Raw genomic sequence first — 26,455 nt, forward strand, 5'->3', positions numbered from 1 at the left:
GAAATAAAAGATATCTTCAAAATCAATTTATATAGAAACGTTGAAGAGAGAAACAACTGAAGAATGGAGGCAAAACCGCCAGAAACTTACAAAAAAACAAGTAAAAGGAGAGAAAAAAGCACACCATTTTTTAAAACTAACATTTAAGCTTTGGTTGATGATGATTCTTCTTCATCATCTTCAATGTCCCAACTTAAATCTTCATCATCCTCTGCTGCACTCAGACGTTTACGCAGCTCAGCTCTGTTTGGACTACCACCAGACCGACTCACTTCCTTACCATCAATGCTACTCATATCCTCGATCTCGTCCCATCCCAAATCCTCTTCAGATGGTTGTTGAGCTGCTGATGAAGCAGCAGCCACATCTGGTTTAGTTGGTTCTTGGGATGGAGCAGCCTCATCAGATTTTGGTTTGACTGAATCTTGGATTGGAGCCTCATCGTATGCAGGAGGAGCAGCAGCAGCAACAACTGGTTTTGCTTCTGGAACTTCCTCATTATTAGTCTCCTTCTTTTCCTCGTAATCTTTATCTGTCTTCAAAGCAACATTGCTCACTTCAGTCACTCCATCTACTGAATCTGCACTTGTTGTCACTTCATCTTGAGTGCTCACTTTAGCCACTGAATCTGCATTTGTCACTTCATCTTTCACAGTTTCACTCACATCTCCACTACCCATAATACCATCATTTCCTTCAAGTTTCAATCTTGAAACTTCTTTGGTAGCTTCAACATCTTTCTCGCTGCTCTCATCTTCATCATCAATATCCCAGCTCAGTTCTTCCTCATCATCCAGAGAGATTGCTCGTTTCACAAGATTAGCCCTAAGATCCTCAGCCTGCTTGAGCTTGTGAACCTTATAGAAATACCTAAACCAGAAAGTCTCGTGATCAACCGTATTCGGAACAGCTCTTTTATACACTCCCTTCATATCTCCATTATCCTCAAACAATTTCTCCATCTCCTCAGCTTTTTCATCGAGAGAGAACCCAGATTCCCACTTTTTGTAATCATCTGAATCTTCAGGCTCTTCACAGTAAGTGTTGGGATCACCTTGAACAACACGAATCTGAGCATCGAAACGACTGTATGGTTTCGAACTAAAGCTATCACGACGACCGAAACTCTGACTGCTATTGTTATCAGAAGAATCAGATTCATTACCAGCGGCTAAGATCGCTTCCTTACCTTGAGCAATGATATCAGCCGTACCTTTTAGCACTGTGTTCCCAAGTTCATCAATCGCATGTCCCACGGTGCCAAGCGATCCCTGAGCCACTTCGATCTCCTTCTTCAGACCTGTACCAAATTCCTCGAGATCTCGTCGGTATGTTTCAATCACGGATTCGGATCTGGTGGCTAGGGTTTTCATCAGACCACCGAAACTCCATCCACCGTCGTCTTCAGGGTTAGATTGCTCTGTCTGTTCATGCTCTTCGCTGTGTTTCGGTGAATCGGATTCCGATTCGGTTCCTGGCGGATCTGGGTCGTCCTGGAAGACGGATTTGAAAAAATTCATCACGGGATTTAGCTCAGATCTTACTAACCCCAATTGATGTAAAGGGATTATCTGATCGGTGAAAGTGAAGGATACGGATTTGCGTCAGAAATAGGAAGATCGATCACAAGACTTGAAGCGAGACGTCAATTTTTTTGTACCTTTTTTATCAAAATAAAATATTAATATGATGAGATCATTATGACGTCAATTATCAGATTACAATTGATATTTTACAGAACAGCCGTGAAAGGCCTTTAATGGGCCTCAAGTTGGATCTGTCAGTCCAGCAAATAACCCAAAACCCTAGAATTCATTCAAGCGAACCAACGTCAGGGTTTTTGCTCTTCTCTCTCTCTCCCAAACTTCAATTTGCCATCGCCATTGTTGTCTTGTTGCTGGAGCTAGAGATAGAGAAAGAGAGAGAGAGAGAGAGTTGTGTGATGGTGATGAGAAAGCTACAGTTACCGTTAAGCCAGACGCAGAAGGTTAGGTTTGAGAGAGCAATCGAGCGGCTTCAATCACTGTCGTCGACGGCAAACTCTGACGCGTCGGTTATCGTCACCGATTCTATTCCCGTCAACCACGATGATGCCTACCTCAAGTAATTAATTTTTCATCTCCTTCTCTGTTCTTGCGGTTGAAATTATCTTAAAACTTCTTTTTCACGATTGTTTTTTTTTTTTTAAATTGAAGGGGACACGGAACTTCTGAGGTAGATGGTGAATTGCTCGCGACGGTCTGTGGAGTAGTTGAGCGTGTTGATAAGCTCGTCTACGTACGAACCCTACGAGCAAGGTATGTGATTGCTCTTCAAATTTGATTTGTGAATGAAATTGAGCATCTACTCTGAGATTAAGTAGAGAACTGATGGTTTATCGATGATCTACTACGTTTAGGTACAAGCCTGAGGTTGGGGATATTGTGGTAGGCCGTGTCATTGAGGTAGAATTTTTGTATTGGTGTTTTGGGTTTTGTAAAGGAAAAGGGTTTCAATCAATCACATTGCATAGTCGCTGAATTAAGTTTTACTTATTCAGGTTGCTCAAAAACGTTGGAGAGTGGAGCTCAACTTTAATCAGGATGGAGTACTAATGCTTTCTTCCATGAACATGCCTGATGGTATTCAGGTACAATTTGGTTCTCCATTTTTTCTTTTGTTATTTTGCCCATTTGGATGATTTCTGGCGTACCTTGTTCTGGAAGTGATATAAATGTATTGTTGCTGGCAGAGGCGAAGAACTTCTGTGGATGAACTCAATATGCGGAATATATTTGTAGAGCATGATGTTGTTTGTGTAAGTCCCTGTGATTTGATACTGTTCCATCTTTGCTTATATATACATCTTTGAACGCATAAGCCAACTTGACAAAAAGGTTTCCTCTTTGATTTGTTAAAAACTCTTTAGGCTGAAGTCCGCAACTTTCAGCATGATGGTAGCTTGCAGTTACAAGCCAGAAGCCAGAAGTATGGCAAGGTTGGTTATGATCTGGTCACATGTTCATGGTTTTATACATTTTGCTAGCTAGTCTCTTCCTCTTAGAACATTGATTAATTCCTCGAATCATCACTACAGCTCGAGAAGGGACAGCTTCTGAAGGTTGATCCTTACTTGGTTAAAAGAAGCAAACATCACTTTCATTACATCGAAAGCCTTGGGATTGATTTGATCATTGGCTGCAATGGTTTCATATGGGTTGGAGAACACGTGGAACTGAGAGATCCTATGGCGATAGATGATCAGAAAGATGAGGAGATGATCTCATCCTCCGCCGAGAACACAGGAAAAGAGCAAATCTATACATTACTCGAGACACGACAAACCATATGCAGAATCGGGAATGCGATACGGGTCTTGTCTAATCTAGGCTTCACAGTGACTCTAGAAATAATCATGGAGACTGTTAACCTCAGCAACTCAAAGAATGTTGACTTACACGACATGCTTGGATCAGAGTTTCACGTTGTGGTTGCAGAGAATGAAGCTGAAAGACGACGTACAAAGAGGAAAAAGTGAAGTCGTCATCCCCTTTTATGTGGCTGATTCAACAGAGGACTTGTGTTAACGTGTATTATTAGATCATGTGGGAGCTTGTTATGACTAAAATCACTTCTATAAAAGTCTCAGAATTTGAAAATCTGATGAGTATGATGGATTTGTTTTGTTATTTATATAAACAGAAGAGTATTGGTATTGATTAATCGAGTTGTGTTTTTTTTTTGGGAGGCGGCTTTTTCTTTCTTTCATTCATCATCATCATCATCATCACTCGTCAGTGTTTATCTTCATCGATTTTTGTATCTTTGCTTTTTAATGATTCGACTTTTTACAGATGCAGAAACAAAATAAATCAAAAGATTCGCTCCTCCCCCATTTTGGGCTTGGAGAAGAATACGTGTGTAAATGACTAAAGTACCCTTGGGAGAATCCAAGTAATTCAACATTTTTAGTTTTTTACCAAACCTCTTTCTCCTTTTGTGTTCACGGCCAATTTCTTCGTTTCTCTTCTCTTCTTCAGTCTCTCTCTCTCTCTCTCTCTCTGCACACTCTCTCTCAAAAACCCAACAATATTCTTCTTCGATCCCCTCTCTCTTGCTCGCTACCGATCTTCTTTCCCGCAACTTTTCTTCCGCTGCCGTTATCATCTTCGTTGAAGGTCGGTTTAAAGCTTCTTTTTTTATTTTATTTGAACCCCCTTTTCTATGCTCGTGATTGCTTTTGGTTGAATGGTCATGTGATTTTCGGTTTTTCTTTTTTTTTTGATTCAGTGACGGTTCAAAATTGCATTACGATTTAACACTCAATCAGAATGTAGTACCTTTTAGATTTGAGGAATCTCTCTATACGTTTACTAGATTAAAAAAACAAAAAAAAAATTGCATTTTTGGCGTGTTTCTAGGATTGCGTTAGTTGGGCGATTGAATTACGTTTACAACTAGGAGTGGATATATCGACTGTTGTTTGTTTCTATTATATGATTTTGGTTTGATATCTTTGTTACGTTAATGGATTTTTTTGCATATGAACAATATCGCATCTATGTTATACGCTTTCTCTGTGTGTTTGACTTTGAATCTTTTGTGTAAAAGGTGATGAGTATGGCTCAAATGAAAGGTGACAAAGGTGAAGTTTTTACAGTGTCACCTCAGGAAAAAGGAAGGAAAAACAAGAGGAAATTAGCTGATCCTTCTCATCCTGATGCTGCTTCTCTCACTGAATTCCCTCCATATGAGTTGCCTTCCTTGAAATCTCTGAACTCGGTTGGGAAAGTTTCTGATCAGCTTCAAGTTGAAGATTCTGAATCTGTCGAATGGGATGACCCGTTCGCCTGTCAACTTGAAGAATTGCTCTCATCAAATTTGCTCACCCTCTTCCTTAATGCAATGAAGCAGCTTATTGATTGTGGCTACACGGACGACGATGTTTTGAAAGCTATTTCAGGCAGTAGGCTCTACTGTGGAGGCAATAATCTTGTGTCAAACATTGTCAACAACGCCTTGAGCGTTCTCAAGAATGGAGACGAAGGTGCTGGTTCTGGAGACTATGTGTTTGAGGATCTACAACAGCTTGTTTCGTATACGTTGATAGAGATGATAAGTCTTGTTAAGGAGGTTAGGCCATCCCTGTCTACAGTTGAAGCTATGTGGAGGCTTTTGATGTGCGACTTGAATGTCTTGCAAGCCTTTGAAGTTGAAACTGACGGATTGGTGACTTCTAGCAAATCCTCTGATTCTGAATCTCTTGGTGCTGAATGTAATCCTCCGAAATCTAGCGAGCCAGATAACCCTAAGCCTTCACAATCCAATGCTCAAGGCAATCGGAGTGAGCCACTCAAATTTGGAAATTTCCCTAATATACCCAACTCCAAAAAAACTCTGTGTAGTGGATCGGCTCCAGGAAAAGAAGCATTCTCGTGTAGCACTGGTTCTTGTGAAGGCATGAAAAGTACATCTTTTACTCTAGTCTCTGATGAAAAATTGGTATCTTGTCGAAAAGGCCGCACTAAAAAAGAGATAGCCATGCTTCGGCAAAAATCATGCGTGGAGAAGATTAGGACTTACAGCAAATGCAAGGCGGCAAAGTTTGCATCAGTTGGCAGCTTCCTTTTAGAGAAAAGAGTAAAGTCATCTTCTGACTTTGTGGCAAGAAATTCTTCATCAAAGATGACAACAGAGATTGGAGTGAAAGTTTCATTAACTGAGGATGGCAGCTGTTTTGTAAGAAAGAGCAGTAAGTTGGATTCACCTGTGGTAATGGTAGATGCAAAGGGCTTTATAACTGCCTTACCTGCTACTTCGGTTAAATCTGCTTCAAAAAAAAAGTCTGGTTCTGGGGCTGCAACTCTGATACCATCAGCTTCAGAAAAGAAGCCTGAATCTTTGGTACCATCGTCTTCAGAAAAGAAGTCTGGTTCTTCGTTACCATCAGCTTCAGAAAAGAAGCCTGGTTCGTCGGTACCATTAGCTTCAGAAAAGAAGACTGGTTCTGAGTCTGAAGAAAAGGAATCTGTGTCTGCAAAACTAGCACCAGATTACTACGCTGGGATACCGTATGATGCATCTTTGGGTATATATGTTCCCCGGGATAAAAAAGATGAATTGGTTCTAAAGCTAGTTCCCCGACTGAATGATCTGCAGAATGAACTGCAGGTCTGGACTGACTGGGCTAATCAGAAAGTAAAAGAAGCAACTGGTAGACTTCTTAAGGACCAACCAGAGCTTAAGGCACTAAGGAAAGAGCGAGAAGAGGCAGAACAGTATAAAAAAGAGAAGCAGTTATTGGAAGACAACACTAGGAAAAGGCTGTCTGAGATGGATTTTGCGTTGAAGAATGCAACCAGCCAGTTGGAAAAAGCTCAGAAAACCGCTCGCAGACTCGAGCTGGAACAATCTTTACTGAAGAAAGAGATGGAAGCTGCTAAGACAAAAGCCGTCGAATCTGCTGAGAGCTGTAGAGAAGCAAAAGAGAGAGGGCAAAAATCACTGAAGGATACTAACTCGTGGGAAGGGCAAAAAATTATGTTGCAGGAAGAGCTCAAGAGTCAAAGGGACAAGGTGACAGTGCTACAGAAAGAAGTTACCAAAGCAAAAAATCGCCAGAACCAAATCGAGGTTAGCTACTTTTGTAGACGTATGTTCGGTCGTCTTGTCTTTTGATGTGTATCGTTAGCTACCAGCAATTCACCATATTTCTCATCTGCTAACGTCCCTTTCTTTGAGAATCGATTTTCTGGTTACGATTTCATTATTTTGGCTACATATATTTGGCCTTTTACATTGCTGTAGGTAAGGAATGCGAGAAAAACAAAAAACTGTTCGCGTTGTTTTTAGCCTACTGCATCCTTCTGGTTTTAGTAATGAAGTGTCATAATAATATCAAAGGTTTTGTTGACTGAAATTTGATGTTTCTTATCGATGTATGTAGCTTTGGTCGATGTTGCAAGTTTAGAAAGGGTTGTTTTTAGTTAAGAGGAGATGATGAAGATATCTAACGAAAAATTCTGACTGCAGGCTACTTTGAAGCGAGAAAGAACAGCAAAAGGGAAACTCAGTGCTCTGGCTTCATTGATAAAGAAAGAAACAAAAGAACTTGAAGCACTTGGAAAAATGGAAGAAGAGCGGATGAAAGCGAAAGCAGAAACTGATTTGAAATATCACGTAGAAAACATAAAGAGACTCGAGAGAGAGATCTCAGAGCTGAAACTGAAATCAGAATACTCGAGAATTGTGGCACTGAAGAAAGGCAGCAGTGAGTCGAAGGCAGCAGGAGCAAAAAGAGAGAATATTGGGATGACGAAAGTGAAAAGAGAAAGAGAATGCGTCATGTGTTTGTCTGAAGAGATGAGTGTGATATTCTTGCCTTGTGCTCACCAAGTTCTGTGCTTGAAATGCAATCAGCTCCATGAGAAAGAAGGAATGATGGATTGTCCGTCTTGTCGTGGGACAATTCAGAGAAGGATTCAAGCTCGTTTTGCTCGCGCCGGTTGAATGCTTTTTATTTTATTTTACCAGTTTAAACTTATAGAACAGTCAAGAAGTCTGTCCTCTTCTCTCAATGAAGAACAACAAAGCTTTTGGTTAAATAATCCCATCTTGGCTTTTGCTTTTCTTACTTTGAAAGGTGAATGATTTTAATTAAATTACCAAGCCCAATTAGAGTATACGTACTTTTTGCATAATCCTTTTTTTTTTTTTTTTTAATTTGGTCCGAGAATAATTTGTCGTTTCTCTCGTAATTAACCGACGTCGAGAGTGAAATGTGTGTGGTCGAAATGGAAAGACCCGATAATATGGGGGCGTAAAGCAAAGATTTATAAATTATGAAGCGCGCCACTGCAATGTTACAAAAAAGAAAAAAAAGATAACTTCGTCGTTTCAATGAAAGTTTCGCCGTATGGAAAAAGTCAAAAAAAGACATTAACGTTGACCAAACAAAACAAAACCCAAAACCACCAAAAAAAAAAAAGAAAAAAAAAGAAAGTTAAAAGACATAAACGAAGACTTGGTCATCGAGAGGACTTTGTGGAATTTATCGTTGTGTTGTCAATAATGTAAAATGTCACCTCTTCCGATTTGAATCCAATTAGGGTTTATTTCCCAAAGGCCCAAAATCCCCTTTTTCATGTTGTTTGTTGTTTAATGATCATAAATTTGAATTAACGTTCTCTCCCTCATCATCATCATCATCATCTCCTCCGATTTTTGATTTTTTTTTTGTTTCTCCCGATTTGTCTCCATTGCTGAGGTTCACATTTTCGTCGTATTTCTGGGAACTAGTCTAAGGGGATCGTGAATTCGAGTGTGTGTGTTGAATCTATCTTCTCTGCGGGGGAGTTCATCATATCAGCGGCGAGATGAAGCTTCAGGTCCGAGTCGTGGAAGCGAGGAATCTACCGGCGATGGATCTCAATGGGTATAGCGACCCTTACGTCAGATTGCAGCTGGGAAAACAGAGGTCACGTACCAAAGTAGTGAAGAAGAACTTGAACCCCAAATGGTCTGACGATTTCAGTTTCGGCGTCGACGATTTGAATGACGAACTCGTCGTCTCTGTTCTTGACGAGGATAAATACTTCAATGACGACTTCGTTGGGCAGGTTCGAGTTCCCGTTTCTCTTGTCTTCGATGCTGAGAAACAATCTCTTGGCACTGTTTGGTATCCTCTTCATCCTAAGAAGAAATCTTCCAAAAAGGATTGTGGTACGTCTTCTTCATTTGTGTTACATTCTTCTTATATGTTTCTTTTTTTGGAAATTTTTCATCATGTTTCGTTTTTTTTCTTGTTGTTGTCTCAGGTGAGATACTTCTGAAGATATGTTTCAGTCAGAAGAACTCGGCTCTTGATTTGAGTTCTAATGGTGGGGATCAAGCCTCTGCTGCTTCCAGGAGTCCTGACTTGAGACTAGAATCTCCTCTTGATCCTTCCACTTGTGCCTCTCCTTCTAGATCAGATGATGCTTCCTCTTCCAAGGACGATAAATGTAACTTTCCGCAGACTACCTTCGCTGGTCGAATCACTCAGATTTTTCAGAAGAATGCTAATGCAGCCACACCTACGCAGTCGGTTAGTAGGAGCATTGACGCATCTGACACATCTGAGACCTCTAAACCGTTCTTTTCCCTTGACCTGTCTGAAGATGAGTCATCTTCTGCTTCCTTTGAGGAGCTTATGAAGGCCATGGAGTCTAAAGATCAGGGAAGTGAACCTCCTTGTAATCTACCTGGTGGGATCCTTGTTGACCAGTTGTTTATGATTTCCCCATCAGATCTAAACGTTCTGCTTTTCTCGTCTGATTCGAGTTTCTACACATCGCTGTCTGAGTTGCAAGGGACCACGGAAGTTCAGGTAGGACCATGGAAAGCAGAAAATGAAGGCGAGAGCGTGAAGCGGGTTGTTAGTTACCTCAAGGCTCCAACCAAGCTTATTAAGGCTGTCAAAGGCACAGAGGAGCAGACATACCTCAAAGCGGACGGAGAGGTTTACGCAGTTTTAGCAAGTGTTGCCACTCCAGATGTCCCGTTCGGAAGTACCTTCAAGGTTGAAGTGCTTTACTGCATCTCTCCTGGGCCTGAGCTGCCATCTGGGGAGCAGTGTTCCCGTTTGGTTGTTTCTTGGAGATTGAATTTTCTTCAGAGCACAATGATGAAAGGTATGATAGAAAATGGAGCCCGACAAGGTCTGAAAGACAGCTTCGATCAGTATGCCAATTTGTTGGCTCAAAGTGTAAAGCCTGTAGATTCCAAGGATATTGGGGTGAACAAGGAGCAAGCTCTCTCTTCCTTGCAAGCTGAGCCTCAATCAGACTGGAAATTGGCAGTACAGTATTTTGCCAACTTCACTGTCTTCTCCACTTTCTTGATTGGTATTTATGTATTTGTCCATATTGTGTTAGCCATACCCAGTGCTATCCAAGGGCTTGAGTTTAATGGCCTTGATTTACCGGATTCAATTGGGGAATTTGTTGTTAGTGGGGTTCTAGTTCTTCAGTGCGAAAGAGTATTGCAGTTGATTTCCCGTTTCATGCAGGCAAGAAAACAGAAAGGTAACATTTATGAAGTTACATCATTGACCATTTTCATATACGTTCTTGCAGCCTCTCATTGGTAGCTTGATTGTGTGTATCCGACTGATCCTTAACTGTCAAATCCAATTATAGGCAGTGATCATGGCATCAAAGCGCATGGAGATGGTTGGTTGCTAACTGTTGCTCTAATTGAGGGGGTTGATCTAGCATCTGTAGATCCAAGCGGGCATTGTGATCCGTATATAGTATTTACTTCCAATGGGAAGACAAGAACCAGCTCCATCAAGTTCCAGAAGTCTAATCCTCAGTGGAATGGTAAACTGTTGCTCTATGGTTTATTTCCTGTCTAGTTATCTTAGTGGTGGTAGCATAGGTCTAGTTATCCACTTGTTGCTTCAATTCTTGAATGCTTCAACTCTTTGATTTGTCATCATAAGTTTTTTGAGGGTTGGAATTTTGTTTGTGCAGAAATATTTGAATTCGATGCCATGGCTGATCCTCCTTCTGTACTGAATGTTGAAGTTTTTGATTTTGATGGACCATTTGACGAGGCTGTTTCATTGGGGCATGCCGAAATCAACTTTGTGAGATCTAATATATCTGATCTAGCGGATGTTTGGGTTACTCTTCAAGGGAAGCTGGCTCAGGCTTGTCAATCCAAACTGCACTTGAGGATTTTCTTGGATCATACAGGAGGTGGAGATGTTGTTAGAGACTATTTAAATAAGATGGAGAAAGAGGTGGGCAAGAAGGTATGTGGCTACTACTTTATTCCCTCAATTAACATTTAAACTGTTCGTGTTAGTGCGTGTTTCTTATCTGCCGAAATCAAATTTCAGATTAATGTGCGGTCTCCTCAAACAAATTCAGCCTTTCAGAAGCTCTTTGGTCTCCCACAAGAAGAATTTCTAATCAATGACTTTACATGTCACTTAAAGCGGAAAATGCCGTTGCAGGTGAAAAGATGTTGATACTCACATGTTTTTAGTATTCAGCCTCATCCTCTTTTCATCAGCTTTTTTTTTTTTTCTTTGCAATGAAGAGAGTATATAACTCATTGATTTAATTTTGCTTCTGCAGGGTCGTCTTTTCCTCTCTGCAAGAATTGTTGGCTTTTATGCTAGCCTTTTTGGTAACAAAACAAAATTCTTTTTCCTGTGGGAAGATATAGAGGAAATTCAAGTGCTTCCTCCCACTCTTGCCTCAATGGGGAGTCCTATTATCGTCATGACTCTTAGACCAGGTAGAGGTAAGGAAGCACGGATAGGCGCAAAGACACATGATGAGGAAGACAGACTTAAGTTCCATTTCCACTCATTTGTGTCTTTCAATGTTGCACAAAAGTAAGTGATGAGTCATCCTCTTTCCCCGGTGTTTTAATTTTTATTTGCGTGTTTGCTTTCATTATCGTCCTAAATTTTCTGTACCCCAATCAATATGCTTTGCATGACTTGAATATGCCCAATTGCTCATCTGAACAAAATAATTTGTACACTCCTGTAGTATCAACTGCTTCTGTAAGACATGTTTAGACGTGGAAGCCTATTGATTATGTATCAAGAGTTATACCTGTAGTGGAAATAAACAACTATTATGATAAGATATAGACTTTGAACTTTATTTTTTTGTTTATAGGACAATAATGGCTCTGTGGAAAGCAAAATCCTTGACTCCAGAGCAGAAAGTGCAAGCTGTTGAAGAGGAATCAGAGCAGAAACTCCAAAGTGAAGAGAGTGGTTTGTTCTTGGGTATTGATGACGTGCGATTCACTGAGGTCTTCTCTTTGACACTCCCAGTTCCGGTGAGTTCTTCTCTCTCTCTTTGTAAAGCAACTGTGGCTGGAAATGTAAATGAGTTTTGAAGTTGTCTTACGCATCATTCTGATAACTCCAGGTAAGTTTCTTTATGGAGTTGTTTGAAGGGGGTGAAATGGATCGTAAGGCTATGGACAGAGCAGGTTGCCAGAGCTATTCGTGCAGCCCGTGGGAGTCAGAGAAGGCTGATGTGTACGAGAGGCAGACATACTACAGGGATAAGAGGATATCACGTTATAGAGGAGAGGTAACAAGCACACAGCAAAAGTCGCTGGTGCCAGATAAGAATGGGTGGCTGGTGGAAGAGGTGATGACCCTGCATGGAGTTCCACTGGGTGACTATTTCAATCTCCATCTCAGATACCAGATGGAAGAATCGGCGCCAAAACCAAAGACGACAACATATGTGCGAGTATACTTTGGGATAGAATGGCTAAAGAGCACTAGACATCAGAAAAGGGTGACAAAGAACATCCTAGTAAATCTGCAGGATAGGCTGAAGATGACATTTGGATTCCTGGAGAAGGAATACAGCAGCAGACAACAGCAGCAAGTAACAACATAATATATATATATATGGAGAACTATAAGTGAACTCCTCATTCCAGCTTGAAAATGTTGCCTGGGGGAGGTTTGTTTATTGTACACACACGCACCAGCAGCAGCCAGAATGAAGCGAGAGAGTGTAAATGGAGGCTAAGATCCGCACAAGTGAAGTGAAACAATTGTTGATTCCTGTTTATTGTTTGATCTTGTAATGTATGTAGTGGGAAAAGAGCAAGAGTATTTTGTGATTATGTTGATACGCTCTGTGCCTAAGAAAGACTCCGTTGGAAGCTGATGAGGATCTCTAGTCTAAAAGCAGTCTTGTAAAATTGCACTAGATGATTGATACATCGGTTTCCGATGATAAGGAGAAATTTGTTGTATTAGATAGATAAAATAATAATTATAATAAATGTCCTTTACTTATTCATCATCATTAACAAGTAACAAATGACCTAGTATAGACATTATCGTATGAGGTTTGTATAATTGTATAAATGTCGTATCTAAAAATTTGCTTTATGTGGAGAGCAATAAAGTATGTAGTAGTAGTACTACAGTCTATAGGTAACCCAGATTTGACCATTACCCTGCAACTTTTTTTGTATTTTGTTATAGCTGTAGATTCTGCAAATTGATCTACGATTTTTTTTTTGTGTGTGTGGTAAATATTGGATCCTTGAATATTCTAAATTATATCCGTTTGTTTTTTTTTTTTTATTATTGAGAGAAATAAGTAAAAAATGAAAAAGAGAAAACAAAAAAAAAAGGATTTGGAAAGTCGAGCCGTATGTATAAAATTGAAACAAAAAGAAGAGAACCGGTGATTATCCAACCAAAATATACATTATTTATATTAAATGATAACGCAGAGAGAGAGAGAGACTGTAAAAAAATAAAATAAAAAAAGGGGTAAAAATCGCTTTCTCGGGAAATCAAAGGCGAACGGGTAAAGAAAGAGAACAAGTATTTGCTACTTACTAGTAGACGAGAAGACAACCCCCTCCTTCTTCCCCTTCCTTCTTAAGAGAGAGAGAGAGAGATGTTTCTGTTGAGATATATTAGCAGCTTTTGATCCAAGTCAAAACACTTGTACTACTCCGACCTTTTTTTTTTTTTTTTCAATCGGTTGAGATATAGAGAGAGAGGGAGAGATCCATCGGATGTTATATCTGTTCGTCGGTGGTTATCGGAGGACATGCTCCTTGATTGATTTTCTCGTATTTGTTTCCGGTGGCGGTTGATGATCGAGATAGATAGATACATAGCGAGAGCCATGTTCCTTTTATTTTATTTTCCCTTTGGTTGGTTGTGAGTTTGTTGCTCGTCGTCTCTTAGTAGTTGTGTGGTTGTAGTAGTAGAAGAAGAAATATGATGAAGAAGGGGAAAGGGAAGAACAGTGGTTTGTTACCCAATTCCTTTAAAATTATCTCTTCTTGCCTCAAAACTGTATCCGCCAACGCCTCCAACGTTGCTTCTTCTGTTCGTTCCGCCGGTGCCTCCGTTGCTGCTTCTATTTCCGCTGCTGAAGACGATAAAGATCAGGTCCCCCTTTAAATTCGCACTTTCTGATTGGATACTTTGCTTTTTTTTTGTTTTTTTTTTTTCCTTTTTTGCTATGTCATTTAAATTGCTAGGACTTATTTGGGGATTCCTTCCTGTTTGGTAACATTTAGTGAAATGTTTGTTGGTGTGTTTATTTCATGGATTGATGAGAGAGATACATAGGCTGAGTAGCAAATTACTGGTGCTTCTTTCTTATCTGAGATTATGTGTTTGGTTTGTCAGTTGTGGTTGGTTAATTGCTTATTTTAGGTGTCTAGTTCCTTTTCCCTTTTGACCCTCATTTGAAATTGTGTTTGCTATATTTTCAATTTCTAGGCTTGAAAAGTAGATACCTGTAGTCACTTTCAATCTTCCCCTTATTTTCTTTCGATAGAGAGTCAGCAACTTCTCATTTCCTTTGAGAGGGACTACTTTGCACTCTTAACATCTGAAATTTGCTTTCATGAGCAGGTGACATGGGCTGGCTTTGGCATTCTTGATCTTGGTCAACATGTCATCAGACATGTTCTCTTACTCGGTTATCAGAATGGCTTTCAAGTCTTTGATGTTGAGGATGCCTCTAATTTTAATGAACTTGTCTCTAGACGAGGTGGTCCTGTTTCATTCTTACAGATGCAGCCCTTACCTGCCAGGTCTGGTGATCATGAGGGTTTTGGGAACTCACATCCACTTTTACTTGTTGTTGCTGGAGATGACACAAATGGTATTGGTTTGGGTCACTCTTTTCCCCACAATGGTTCATCAGCAAGAGATGGTAAATCAGACTCTAAAGCCGGGGATGCCATCAACTATCCAACCACTGTTCGCTTTTACTCCCTTAAGTCCCACAGTTATGTATATGTCCTGAGATTTCGCTCATCTGTTTGCATGATTAGATGCAGCTCCCGAGTAGTCGCTGTTGGCCTTGCCAATCAAGTGAGTACTAGTGCGGTTCTAGATATTCAGATTCTTATGATCAAATTCTTACATACCAGTAGTACTTTATCTTATATGATTGGCAAAGTACGTGTTTGGTTTTTGGTCTTCAGACCAAACTGAACCTTGCTTGTATTGAACGTAGTTTTTATAAGCTGATTGTAACAGATTTATATTTTGTTCTTGTGTCGTAGACTGATGGGTTTACATTTGGTTTGTGCAGATATATTGCTTTGACGCACTTACTCTGGAAAATAAGTTCAGTGTTCTTACCTATCCTGTTCCTCAGCCAGTGAGACAAGGGACAACCAGGGTGAATGTTGGCTATGGTCCCATGGCTGTAGGTCCAAGGTGGCTTGCATATGCGTCCAAAAGTTCCATGTCAATGAAAACAGGGCGCCTAAGCCCACAGAATTTTACTTCTTCACCTAGTCTCAGCCCAAGTTCATCATCAGGTGGAAGTAGTTTCATGGCCCGTTATGCCATGGAGTCTAGCAAGCAGTTAGCCAATGGATTAATCAACCTGGGCGACATGGGATACAAAACATTGTCAAAATACTGCCAAGATATGCTCCCTGATGGATCTACTTCTCCAGCATCACCAAATTCAATCTGGAAAGTTGGTGGAGTCTCTGGATCAGATGCAGAAAATGCTGGCATGGTTAGTTTTATTCTGGATCTGATCATTGTGTACAATTCTTTAGTCGTGCTATTCTCTTACACTATAGTCGTCTAGCAGTGATTACTAAGGCATGGCAGATGTATTACAAAGCACAAAATCTCACTCTGCCTGGGTTCCTGAATCAAAAATTTTAATCAGTAGTTACTTGCTTCGAGTTGCCAGTGTTGTTTTATTGCCAGATTGTGATATGATTTAAATGTTCGTCCAACAGGTTGCTGTTAAAGATCTTGTTTCCGGAGCTGTAATATCACAGTTAAAGGCTCATACGAGTCCTATCTCAGCACTTTGTTTTGATCCTAGTGGAACTTTGTTGGTTACTGCATCAGTGTGTGGGAACAATATCAATGTCTTTCAGATCATGCCGTCTCGTTCACATAGTGCACTTGGTGACCTAAGTTATGAGTGGGAATCTTCTCATGTGCATCTCTACAAGCTGCATAGAGGGATCACTTCTGCTGTTAGTATACTTTTAGGTTGACATATGTCCTTTTCCTTTCAGTGTTCTCTTTTCTTGATTGGCTTTTTTCTGCTCTTTTTAACAGATCGTCCAGGACATTTGCTTTAGTCAGCACAGTCAATGGGTGGCTATTATTTCATCCAAGGGTACTTGCCATATTTTTGTTTTGAACCCGTCTGGCAGCGACGCAATGTTTCAACCTTGCGAGGGTGAGGAGCCTGCCCGACTTCCAGCTTCATCCTTGCCATGGTGGTTCACTCAATCGTTGTCAAATAATCAGCAGTCTTTACCGCCACCACCGGCTGTTACCCTTTCTGTTGTAAGCAGAATCAAGTATAGCAGTTTTGGGTGGCTTAACACAGTAAGCAATGCTGCTACCACTGCAGGTGGAAAAGTTTTTGTACCGTCGGGTGCTGTGGCTGCTGTTTTTCATAAATCCATCACTCATGGACTTCAACAGAACTCCCGGACTAACTCATTGGAGCATATCTTAGTCTATACTCCATCAGGCCATGTGGTGCAGCATGAACTTCTACCATCTGTTTGCACAGAATTACCTGAAAATGGTTCGAGAGTGCAAAGAACATCACATGTTCAAGTTCAGGAGGATGACTTGAGGGTCAAAGTTGAACCTATTCAGTGGTGGGATGTATGTAGAAGGTCTGACTGGCTGGAGACAGAGGAACGACTTCCCAAAAATATTGCTGAAAACCAATATAATTTGGAGACAATGTCAAATAACTTGACAAACCATGATGATGCATGTCTTTCCGTCAACATCAACAGCCATTTTGGTGAAGATAACTATATGAAAAGTTGTTCCGAGAATCCTCCAGAAAGATCACATTGCTATCTTTCAAACTTTGAGGTAAAGGTTACCTCAGGGATGCTACCAGTGTGGCAAAATTCAAAGGTATTTTTTTGTCAACAAATCTTCCTTTCTCTGGTATAGCTGTACTTGTCTCTTGATATTTACTTTCTTGATGTGTTGCTAGATTTCTTTTCATGTTATGGATTCTCCAAGAGATAGTAGTCCCACTGGTGGAGAGTTTGAGATAGAAAAGGTTCCAGCCCATGAACTTGAAATAAAACAGAAAAAGCTGCTGCCAGTTTTTGACCATTTCCACAGCACCAAAGCAACATTGGAAGACAGGTATGCCCAAATGTTGGACAGAAAAATCTGTGTATCTTGCTGTCTTCGTGATGAAAGTTTCTAGTTGGACAAGGAGTCTAATATTCTCTTTTATAATCCCAAAATATGCTTTGATCTGCATATCTTATGCTTTGTGGAATGTTTGACACAGGTTTTCTATGAAATGCTATCACATATCCGCATCGGGATCGCATCAAGTTAACGGAAAAATATGTCAAGATATTATCAACTGTCACTCTAAGCCTGGATCAGTTGAGTCCGCCGGAAGCTCTGAAGAGGGTAAATTTTAAGTTTTTCCCTAGTAATTAATTATTTTATCAGTTCTTAAGATAAAATATTCACGAGGGAGATCAGACCTAGGGTCGTTTCATCTCAAGGCATGTGGAAGTTACAATTTGATTTAATGGAAACAGGTTCATCAAAACAGATGGAGAATCTCCATGATTCGGATCACATGACCACCTCACTCAAGTCTTCTTTACCAACAGTAAATGGGATCTACAAGGAAATAGAGAAGAACAACACAAATGGATGGATTGAGAAATCTGTAACAGCCAAACACCGTACACTCGGCGAAACCCAGATCCCAAATGGTTTTACCACACCACCTATTCGCACCGATATTACTGTCAATGAACAGATGCTTGCTACAGGAAAACCTCCTATGGGCTTTGGTTTTTCTTTGCGTGAGGAGCACTGTAAAGCAATAGCAGATCCTGAAGAAGAACACCTGAAAAAGAAGCTAGATGAAGTTACTAATGGTCATCATCTAATTGTCAACTACAACACAGATAAACTACAAGAATATGAAGTGGTATATGGTATGAATTCCTTCTGTAGGTGATTAAATCTCTCGGAACCCCAATCACGGCCTCGAGTCTCAAGTCTTTCTACGGTGAATCCTCCAGACACTGTTATGATGAATTACTGTCTAAGTGAGAGTAATGAGAACCTGACCTCTTTGTTGTCTTCGTAATCTTTGTCTTTGAACAGGTAAATAGTTGTCAAAAGTCATGAAGGCTTCTGGAGTTTGTTTGTATATATAGATTCCTCCGAGTTGGTGGTAATTTCTCTGTCCCTTTTCTTCTTTTATGTACATTGTTATAGATGGGAGTTGGTAAATATGGGTGTCGATGGGGCGTGGTTGAAACCTTGAACGGAAGAGAAAAAAGAATGAAAAAATTTCGATTCTGGGGTTTCCATGTTGTTTTAAACCCTTCTAGTGAGCCCTAATCTATGTACAGTTTGATCCATGTGGTCTGTGGAGATCAACACTATGGCCTGAAAACTTCACCAATGTTTTTTCTTTTCTTTTTGGCATCCCCTGCTGTTTTTAGTGATTAAGATGAATTCAAATTCGTTCTCTGATCACTAGTTCTGTGACTTATTTTGCTTGGAGATGTGTTTTTGAATATTTCTTCTTGTTGGAATAAAAGCTACTGCTACTTGATTATAATCATGTGATAATATAATATGTGATTGACATATCAATATGACTATTGGTTCGTATCATTGACTTATTTATGTACAATCATTTAAAGATAGAATCCGAGTGAAATTATGAACAGCAGAAGGAGGCAAGCAAAGGCAAACCACCATGCTTTGTTCATCATTAGCCGACTCAACTCCTGCTTGAGGCAACAACACACAAACCTGCGGCGTAGGCCTCAAGTCAATTGGTCCTGCGTAAACCGGTTTACCCCATCCAAAATCCGCAGTCTCATACATTTCAAACCGGGTCCACTGCGTTATCGTTAGCTTCCCACCAAACTCTAACCTCTTTGGCCTATTTACCTCAACGTAATCCACCATAGACCGTAAGTAATCCTCTGAAACCCTAAGTCTCGCCTCCTGAACCAAACGTGTTGTCTTAGCTAAAGAATCGTTAATAAGACTGTCAACACTGCTCATAGCACAGGCCAAACATACAACATTGCCGTAAAACCCTTTTCTTAAGTTTAGGGTTTTGAGTCTTGTTCTGACGTTGACCGAAAACGTAAGCCTGAGATTGTAATCCAGTGGCTTCACATCAAGTGCTTTGACCCATGATCTCCATATGTGTGCAGCCATTGCATCAAACGTGCTGCATACTAAGCTTGAGTCCTGTGCTTGAGCAGTGCTTTTAACCCGACACTGAAACTGTTTGCTTAGCCTGTAACATTTCTGCAGTGGTTTCATATCCCACAAAGAGTTGGTCAAATTTGATCGTTCTTCGATTGGAAGATATTCATAATGTGGGTATTTCACCATTGGCGGGTTTCTTGGTTTGAAAGTCTCTCTATCCCAAACCGGTTCAGGATCTGTGATCAATTTACCGATTTTCGCAGTAGCTGCCCACGAGCCAAGAAACTGCATAGCTCCAAAACCATCACAGATGCAATGGCAAAGTCTTATTCCAAGGCTAAATCCACCGCATGTGAAAAACGTTACTTGAGCTATAAGTAAAGGCATTTCGAGGATCTTGTAAGCTTCTTCTTCAGGATTTCGAAAGATTAATGGTAACCAGGCTGGATTTGGCACTGTGAGATCTCCAAGATCAGCTAAAGCCATTGAAGAATTCGCCGAGACCATTAACGCACCTTGATCTTCTCCAAAGAAAACTTCCAGTTTGCCATTTTCCACTTCCCTTAGCCTACCGGAGAGTGGATAATACGGAACTAAAACCTCACCGAGAGCATCTCGAAGCCGTTTCAGTACCAAAGATTCTCGATTATTGGTTGATCGATAGAAATACACGGAGGGAGTGAAAACTCGTGCTCCGATTATATCATCTAGGTTTGATAGATAGAGACTATGGTGTGGAGATTGATTTGCAGGTGTTGGACTTGCTGGATGTACAAGAAATTTCTGGTTGATGGTGACAGGGATATGGAGATGAGAGAAATGAAGTTCTTGGATGCACATTTTGATCTATATTAGATGAAAAGGTTTTGGTTTTACACCAATACCCATAAGGAAAATGGGGAGAATATGTAGCGAGAACTCAATTAGTTAAACCGGGAATGGTTGTTAGGTGAGAGATAGGTTGTAGGTGTTGTTCTTGCATATATAGATTGGTTATTTGTTTGATGTATCATCCAACAAGCATGGTGAAATGAAGAAGGTCCCTCTATGTCTATTGAGAAACAAGATGTGCATGATTTTTGTAGTGGTGGTTCTGTTTGTTTTCTTTTTTTGAGTAATTTGGTTTGGAAACCATAATTCTGTAGATCGGTTCGGTTTATCAGATTTCTGGATTTAGGTCAAAAACTAAACACTTTACTTAGTAAAAACATACTTAAAAGGTAAAATTGGGTTTACTTAACCGCAGTAGATTGCATGCAAAAAGTCGGACTATTCTCGATCTAGACTCAGAGGACGAGTCCTCATTCCTCAACTCACTCAAAACAAACTAGTGAACCATATGCTCTTGGTTACTTTTGATGAAAATATAAACTATCATGGTTGGATGCCATATGTTTGTACATTATTGTATTACATCATGGCTTTTATTTTTAAAGATGAAGTAGGAGTTTTATTGTCTACCTTATTCGAATATTACAAATATTATTACGCCTTTTCACGAAAAATACTTGAAGAAAAAAGTTGTAGAGTTTGATAAATTACCCAAATGTCGTCTCAGATCATGAAATGGTGCAACACAGGAGTGTCGATCGTTTTTGACCTGAAGATGGTTGAGAACTCTGTGAGGGTGAAGTCTCTATACTTGGCAGGGTTTTCTTCAGACAGAAGCTCTTTGATTGGCCCATATACTCGAGAACATGCCTTCATGAACGTGCTGAAAACACATAAAACTGAAGTCCGTGGTTTTGAAGATCCATTCGCTATCACCCTATGCTCGGCGCTTATGAACTTGTCATTGCTTATAAGCTGTACACAGTTGAGAAACGAAAAATAAAAAAGAAAGATCAAACCCAATCCATAGAGGAAATGAAGTAAGATCGAATCTAGCAACACTTTTTTTTATTATTTTAAAACCTGAAGAAAATCTCCAACGTTAATGACAAGAGCCCCAGGGACAGGAGTAACGTCAATCCAGTATTGGTGGTCATGGAGAACTTGAAGCCCACCGATATTGTCCTGAAGAAGAATGGTGAGAAAGGAAATATCGGTGTGCTTGTTTATACCTATGGTAAGGTCAGGCTGAGGGCAAGGTGGGTAGTATTGGCCAGCCATATATTGAGACTTGGCGCAGTCTATGTCCTTAAGGTGATGAGAGTCCAACCCCAAAGCCTCTGATAGAAGCTCAAATAGCAATTCACCTAAATTCGTTATTTCCTTTGATTACTCCAAGATAACCTCCCTGCCATATTTGCATAATTCACTTGTTTAAGCTAAAACGTCTAGCTATTTTTCTATCTATATATTTGTGAAATCATTGAACAAATAACATTTGATTTTTTTTTTTTTAATAATCAATAAAATAAAATAAAAAGCCTTACGCACAAACCGCGGGTAAATCTTGTAATTTGGGAGGTTGGGGTGCGGTATACCAACCAAGCGTATCTCTCCAACTCGCGGCTTCTGAGTTGTGGAGATCAAAATTTCTGTAGTAAATCACATCTCTAGTGTGATCCCTAGAGTAGAAGGGTTTCTTGGCTTCAGGTTCTTGCTCGTGAAAGCTGCGCATCCCTTGATGCTTGGGAGGTGGTGGCAATTTCAGGGTTGCTAGAGTAGCTTGGGTTGCGCGGAACATGGCCGGAATCTCTGTGATTCCCGAATCCACAAGGCCTTTCACGCCGATTTGCGTATCGTCGAAAGCTTTTGCTTGACTTGAATTACTATCATCAGTTGACTCCATTGCTTCTTCTGTGCCCTGTTTCTTTTTGTTTTTGGTTTTTTCTACGTCTTATTAAAAATTTGCATTATTCATATTCAATTCTAATAACAAAAATAAAAACAAGTAAAAGTAAAAGTGAAGAATCACAACCACAGATTACCTTATTATATTTAATTTGTTTCTCTTGCAATTTTTATTTATTATTCGTAATTCAGAAGATCAGCTTATTATTGATACTTTTAAGTTAAAATCAGTCAACGAAAGGTGGAATAGATTTGACGCTCCGGATAAATTCATCTCTGGTAGCAATTATGTTCGAATAGATACAAAATTTATGATGATGACGCCATTATATAGGCTTGAAGTGAGTATTATTGTACTTTTTTATATCATTGCTTGAAGTGAACATTACATATTCTAAAATAATTGATATAAAGTATTTTCTTTTATGTGGAAAGTTACAATATATATATTTTTTAAAAACTATTTTCAATTCAATTAAACAACAAAAGGAATCTCTGATGTAGATCGATCGGAGTTGTGTGTTTTCGACTGATCTTGAAGCTAAATCTTGTTAAGGTAAAACTTAGTTATTGTAGAAACTAGGTTTCCACAATGAATTTGTTTGAGGAGGGAAACAAATTCAATAGAGTTATATCTCTAGAAAACAGATCTAAGCCTTCGAATTAAAGTAAAGAAGTAGAACTCAAAGGAATTAGGGTTTATCGCTAAGAACAAAAGAAGAACTCGATTATTGTATTTGATTTTCGATGCCTTACAATGGAGAAGTCTCTCCTTCTTTATACATGTTCTAAGATTACAATATATTAACTTTCCTTATCGGACGAAGTGAAATATGGAAAACTGCCTCATTGCTTCAGTCGGCCGCCGTGCCGAAGTGGAAGTCGGCTCCTTCTTCTTCAAGGCTACACTTTGGCTGAACTGACTTCTTGTTGACCTAATCGAGCCCCTAACCGGTTTCCCGGTTAATTAATCAATTAGTATTTCTGGTTTAGCTCGGTATGTCGGGGGTGCTGAATCCCGCACCAACAGTTATGAACACCATCGTTGCTCAGTTGCAGAGACAATTTCAAGGCTACATTGTTTCTCTTTATCAACAGGTTTGGTTTTTTCACCAAACACATGTTTTGTGATTCTTGCAAAAGCTATAGGGTTTTTTATTATTATTATTCTTCCGTCGATAACGGGGTCGAATCTCAAGTCAAATCTTTTGGATGTTTTAGGTTCTTCCTTATCATATTGTTGATTTTCTTCTCAGCCTTTTTCTTCTTGTTCATGATATAAAGATTAGACTAAACTTGGCTAGAATATAGTTTCAGGGTTAGTTAAGGTGGAGTGTGCATTTGAAATTGAAGTTTTTTTTTCTTCTAATTCTTATGATGGAGTTTATAATTAAGAATATTTTACGAAAAGTTCGAATATCATGGCTTGATGATGATTAGGCCATAATCTTCAAAGTGTACGTAATACCATGGCTTGAATATGAAGTAGTAACTTGTCACTAAAAAAAAAAAAAAAAAAAAAAAACAGAAGATGAAGCTAAGTAGCTAGTAGATTCTGATCATTGTGTACCTTATTCGAATATTACAAAATATCCTTTAAAGAAATTAAAGGAGAAAGAAGAAATGGTTTCACGCAAAATACTTGAAGAGGAAGAAGCATATAGTTTGATAGATTACCACAAATCGTGGTAGACAGCAAGGTAAGAAACCCAAATGTCGTCTCAGATCTTGAAATGGTGTAACGCAGGAGCATCGATTGTTTTTTACCTGAAGATGTTTGAGAACTCGGTGAGGGTGAAGTCTCTGTACTTGGCAGGGTTTTCATTAGACAGGAGCTCTTTGATTGGCCCATACACTCGAGCATTAGCCTTCATGAACGTGCTGAAGAAACATACCACTGAAGTCCGCGGTTCAGAAGATCCATTCGCTATGACCCTATGCTCGGCGCTTATGAACTTGTCATTGCTTATAAGCTGCACAAAATATATATATATATATATATATAGACAGGATTAAACACAATCCATATATCAAATGAAGGTAGAAGTTACAACATCTCTTTCTTAACCTGGAGAAGATCTCCAATGTTAATGACAAGTGCTCCAGGCACAGGAGGAACATCAATCCAGTATTGGTCATGGAGAACTTGAAGTCCTCCAATCTTGCCCTGGAGAAGAATGGTGATAAACGAAAAATCTGTGTGCTTGCTTAAGCCTAAAGTAAGGTCAGGCTGAGGGCAAGGTGGGTAGTATTGGCCGAACATCACTTGAGACTTGGCGCAATCCATGTCCTTGAGGTGATGAGGGTTTAACCCCAAAGCCTCTGATAGAAGCTCAAAGAGCACTTCACCTAAATTCTTCATTTGCTTTGAGTACTCCATCATGATCTCCCTGCCACGTCAAGAAAATTTAATATATATATATATATATATATATATCCAGTCCGCATATATAGTGTTAAATATATATAGTCTCCCTTGATTAGTAAACGAAACCTAGCTAGTGAATCAAGTTTCGTATGAACCTTACCCACAAACCACCGGCAAGTCCTCCAATCTAGGAGGATTCGGGGCCATATAACAACCCAAAGTATCTCTCCAGCTCGCGGCCTGGGAAGTGTAGAGATCGAAATTACTGGCGTAATATAAGTCTCTTGTGAAATCACGAGAGTAAAACCGTGTCTTGGCTTCCTGGTCCTGCTCATGAAACCCTCGAGTCCCTTCAATCATCCTCTCCAACACATCAACCGGGATCCCGTGATTGATCACCTGGAAGAACCCCCACTTCTCCGCAGCGTCTCCAATCTTCTCCACCACCCTCTGCCGTGTCTTGGAGTCTTGTTGATTCTTGCTGAACACGCTACCTCCTTTCAGATCGATGGTGGGGACCATGAGATGCTGCGGTGGTGATGGTGGTTTCAGGCATGTTAGAGTTGCCGGATGTGCACGGAACATGGCTGGAATCTCTGTGATTCCAGAATCCGCAAGGCCTTTCACGCCGGTTCTCGACTCGTCGAAAGCTTTTGCTTGAGTTGAACGGTCAGTTGACTCCATTGTTTAATTTCTCTTTTTTTTTTTGTTTTTTTTTTTTTTTTACCTTTGTGTGGTTTTGCAATGCAAAGATGTCCATGTATGAAAGAAAGTGCCATCTTAAATACACATTTTTCTTACTGTGGTTTATTATTCAATTCAGTTGAGTAACAAAAGAGATCCTCACCCAAAAAGTGAATAAGGGTGAATCAGAAACGAGGTTTTTATTTCTTTATATTTCTTTTTTGTTTTTTTTCTTTCTATGAATATAATTTTGATTCCTGGTAAAAAAAAGGTTTCCTAATCTTTTCATTCGAGGCTGTCTTTGCAAGTTGGTGTAGTGTGGCATTATGGTTTACTATATATTGACTTACTAGCTAGTACTATATTATCACATGAGCACATGTCTTTTTTGTTCTTTTTTTTTCTTAACTATAATTTCATAATTCAATTGAAGAAATATATCGTCACCCAAAATAAGACAACAAAGGAAAGGATGAATCAAAAACTAGTTTTATTAGACCACCTTCAATTCGTCCCATATATATATTGGGTGTCTTAACTAATTTGTTTAATATAAATTTAAGAAGAGAAAGACTCTAAGACATCTATTTAAGACACTCTACATATGTATATGTGATTGATCAACTTTAAAAAAAAAAAAAAAAGTTTTAAAACATTAGTATATGAGTATCTCCACCATTGGAGATGTTCTTATGTTTTTGGATAGTTACCTACTTACCCGAATAATTTGAATGTAAAATGCCCTACACAGATTTGCATATATGAATTGTCTACTATCATGCACATGTTTTACCTGACAAAATTGTCCGTCTATAATAATTATTAGGAGGTGAGGTCCGCTTCAAAGGCCCAACTCCATTGTTTCATGTGGGCCGTTAAGATAACAAACAAACAAAATACAGTATGCAGAATCACAAACACCGTTTTAATCATTTATCTTTCCTCATCTTTTCTTTACAAAAAAAAATACAGTAATAATATATCGACTATCGATTTCTGTTTGGTGATTGGTCTGGGTTCAAAATTCAAATTGTACTAGTATATTACATTATTACTTAGTACAATAAATAAATACTATGTTACATTATTTACTTAGTACAATAAATAAATAGTACAAATTAATTCACAATCGATCAAGTTGGATTGCTCATCAGCAAACACTAATTTAATTCTACGGATTACATTAATTGACTGGGTAATGTATTATTGAACATCTGTCAAAGCTACTTAGATTAGATGTGATCATTTGGTGTGACAGTGAGTAATAATACCTATAGCAACATTTGCTCCAATCCTACTCTATAATTTACTCTAAAATAGAGAAAAATGTAGGATTGTTCTATATATAGAGCAATTCTATTCTCACCTCTATTTTTTTACACTACCTCTATTTTAGAGTTGGAAATAGAGTAATACATTGGAGTAAAACAATGCTCTATTTT

General features: G+C 39.3%; 7 protein-coding genes and 1 pseudogene across 8 annotated transcripts; 4 read left to right on the forward strand and 4 right to left on the reverse strand.

The window, feature by feature from the left end:
* Positions 1–13: 13 nt before the first annotated feature.
* Positions 14–1,915, reverse strand: LOC104760661 (uncharacterized). Its single transcript, XM_010483623.2, has one exon. It carries the CDS (start codon positions 1,518–1,520, stop codon positions 144–146), a length of 1,377 nt encoding a protein of 458 aa, XP_010481925.1. The 5' UTR covers positions 1,521–1,915; the 3' UTR covers positions 14–143.
* A 27-nt stretch (positions 1,916–1,942) lies between these two features.
* LOC104760669 (exosome complex component RRP4 homolog) lies at positions 1,943–3,721 on the forward strand. The gene is made up of 7 exons (XM_010483631.3): positions 1,943–2,103; positions 2,196–2,297; positions 2,399–2,444; positions 2,540–2,629; positions 2,732–2,797; positions 2,909–2,977; positions 3,077–3,721. Exons 1-7 carry the CDS (start codon positions 1,943–1,945, stop codon positions 3,515–3,517), a joined length of 975 nt encoding a protein of 324 aa, XP_010481933.2. The 3' UTR covers positions 3,518–3,721.
* Positions 3,627–7,640, forward strand: LOC104760677 (putative E3 ubiquitin-protein ligase RF4). Its single transcript, XM_010483641.3, has 3 exons — positions 3,627–4,157; positions 4,591–6,612; positions 7,012–7,640. Exons 2-3 carry the CDS (start codon positions 4,594–4,596, stop codon positions 7,486–7,488), a joined length of 2,496 nt encoding a protein of 831 aa, XP_010481943.2. The 5' UTR covers positions 3,627–4,157; positions 4,591–4,593; the 3' UTR covers positions 7,489–7,640.
* A 249-nt stretch (positions 7,641–7,889) lies between these two features.
* LOC104760687 (C2 and GRAM domain-containing protein At1g03370) lies at positions 7,890–12,811 on the forward strand. The gene is made up of 8 exons (XM_087507709.1): positions 7,890–8,700; positions 8,796–10,043; positions 10,158–10,340; positions 10,494–10,777; positions 10,865–10,981; positions 11,106–11,368; positions 11,661–11,826; positions 11,919–12,811. The coding sequence occupies exons 1-8, from the start codon at positions 8,355–8,357 to the stop codon at positions 12,402–12,404; spliced, it is 3,093 nt and encodes a 1,030-aa protein (XP_087363835.1). The 5' UTR covers positions 7,890–8,354; the 3' UTR covers positions 12,405–12,811.
* A 396-nt stretch (positions 12,812–13,207) lies between these two features.
* LOC104760695 (autophagy-related protein 18g) lies at positions 13,208–18,614 on the forward strand. The gene is made up of 9 exons (XM_010483664.3): positions 13,208–13,930; positions 14,402–14,866; positions 15,090–15,527; positions 15,760–16,005; positions 16,091–16,918; positions 17,001–17,158; positions 17,310–17,437; positions 17,572–18,053; positions 18,152–18,614. Exons 1-8 carry the CDS (start codon positions 13,757–13,759, stop codon positions 18,000–18,002), a joined length of 2,868 nt encoding a protein of 955 aa, XP_010481966.2. The 5' UTR covers positions 13,208–13,756; the 3' UTR covers positions 18,003–18,053; positions 18,152–18,614.
* Positions 18,561–20,168, reverse strand: LOC104760704 (omega-hydroxypalmitate O-feruloyl transferase-like). Its single transcript, XM_010483673.2, has one exon. It carries the CDS (start codon positions 20,060–20,062, stop codon positions 18,680–18,682), a length of 1,383 nt encoding a protein of 460 aa, XP_010481975.1. The 5' UTR covers positions 20,063–20,168; the 3' UTR covers positions 18,561–18,679.
* A 407-nt stretch (positions 20,169–20,575) lies between these two features.
* LOC104760713 (1-aminocyclopropane-1-carboxylate oxidase homolog 4-like) lies at positions 20,576–22,002 on the reverse strand (annotated as a pseudogene). The gene is made up of 2 exons (XR_015594780.1): positions 21,601–22,002; positions 20,576–21,461 (listed from the first exon to the last, which is right to left on the reverse strand). The product of XR_015594780.1 is annotated as a 1-aminocyclopropane-1-carboxylate oxidase homolog 4-like (transcript).
* Positions 22,003–23,493: 1,491 nt separating this feature from the next.
* Positions 23,494–25,318, reverse strand: LOC104760749 (1-aminocyclopropane-1-carboxylate oxidase homolog 4-like). Its single transcript, XM_010483708.2, has 3 exons — positions 24,490–25,318; positions 24,030–24,351; positions 23,494–23,934 (listed from the first exon to the last, which is right to left on the reverse strand). Exons 1-3 carry the CDS (start codon positions 25,011–25,013, stop codon positions 23,725–23,727), a joined length of 1,056 nt encoding a protein of 351 aa, XP_010482010.1. The 5' UTR covers positions 25,014–25,318; the 3' UTR covers positions 23,494–23,724.
* Positions 25,319–26,455: the final 1,137 nt, after the last annotated feature.

This window comes from Camelina sativa, chromosome 3 (genome assembly GCF_030686135.1).
Source record: "Camelina sativa cultivar CO46 ecotype springtype chromosome 3, ASM3068613v1".
Taxonomy (NCBI): Eukaryota; Viridiplantae; Streptophyta; class Magnoliopsida; order Brassicales; family Brassicaceae; genus Camelina; species Camelina sativa.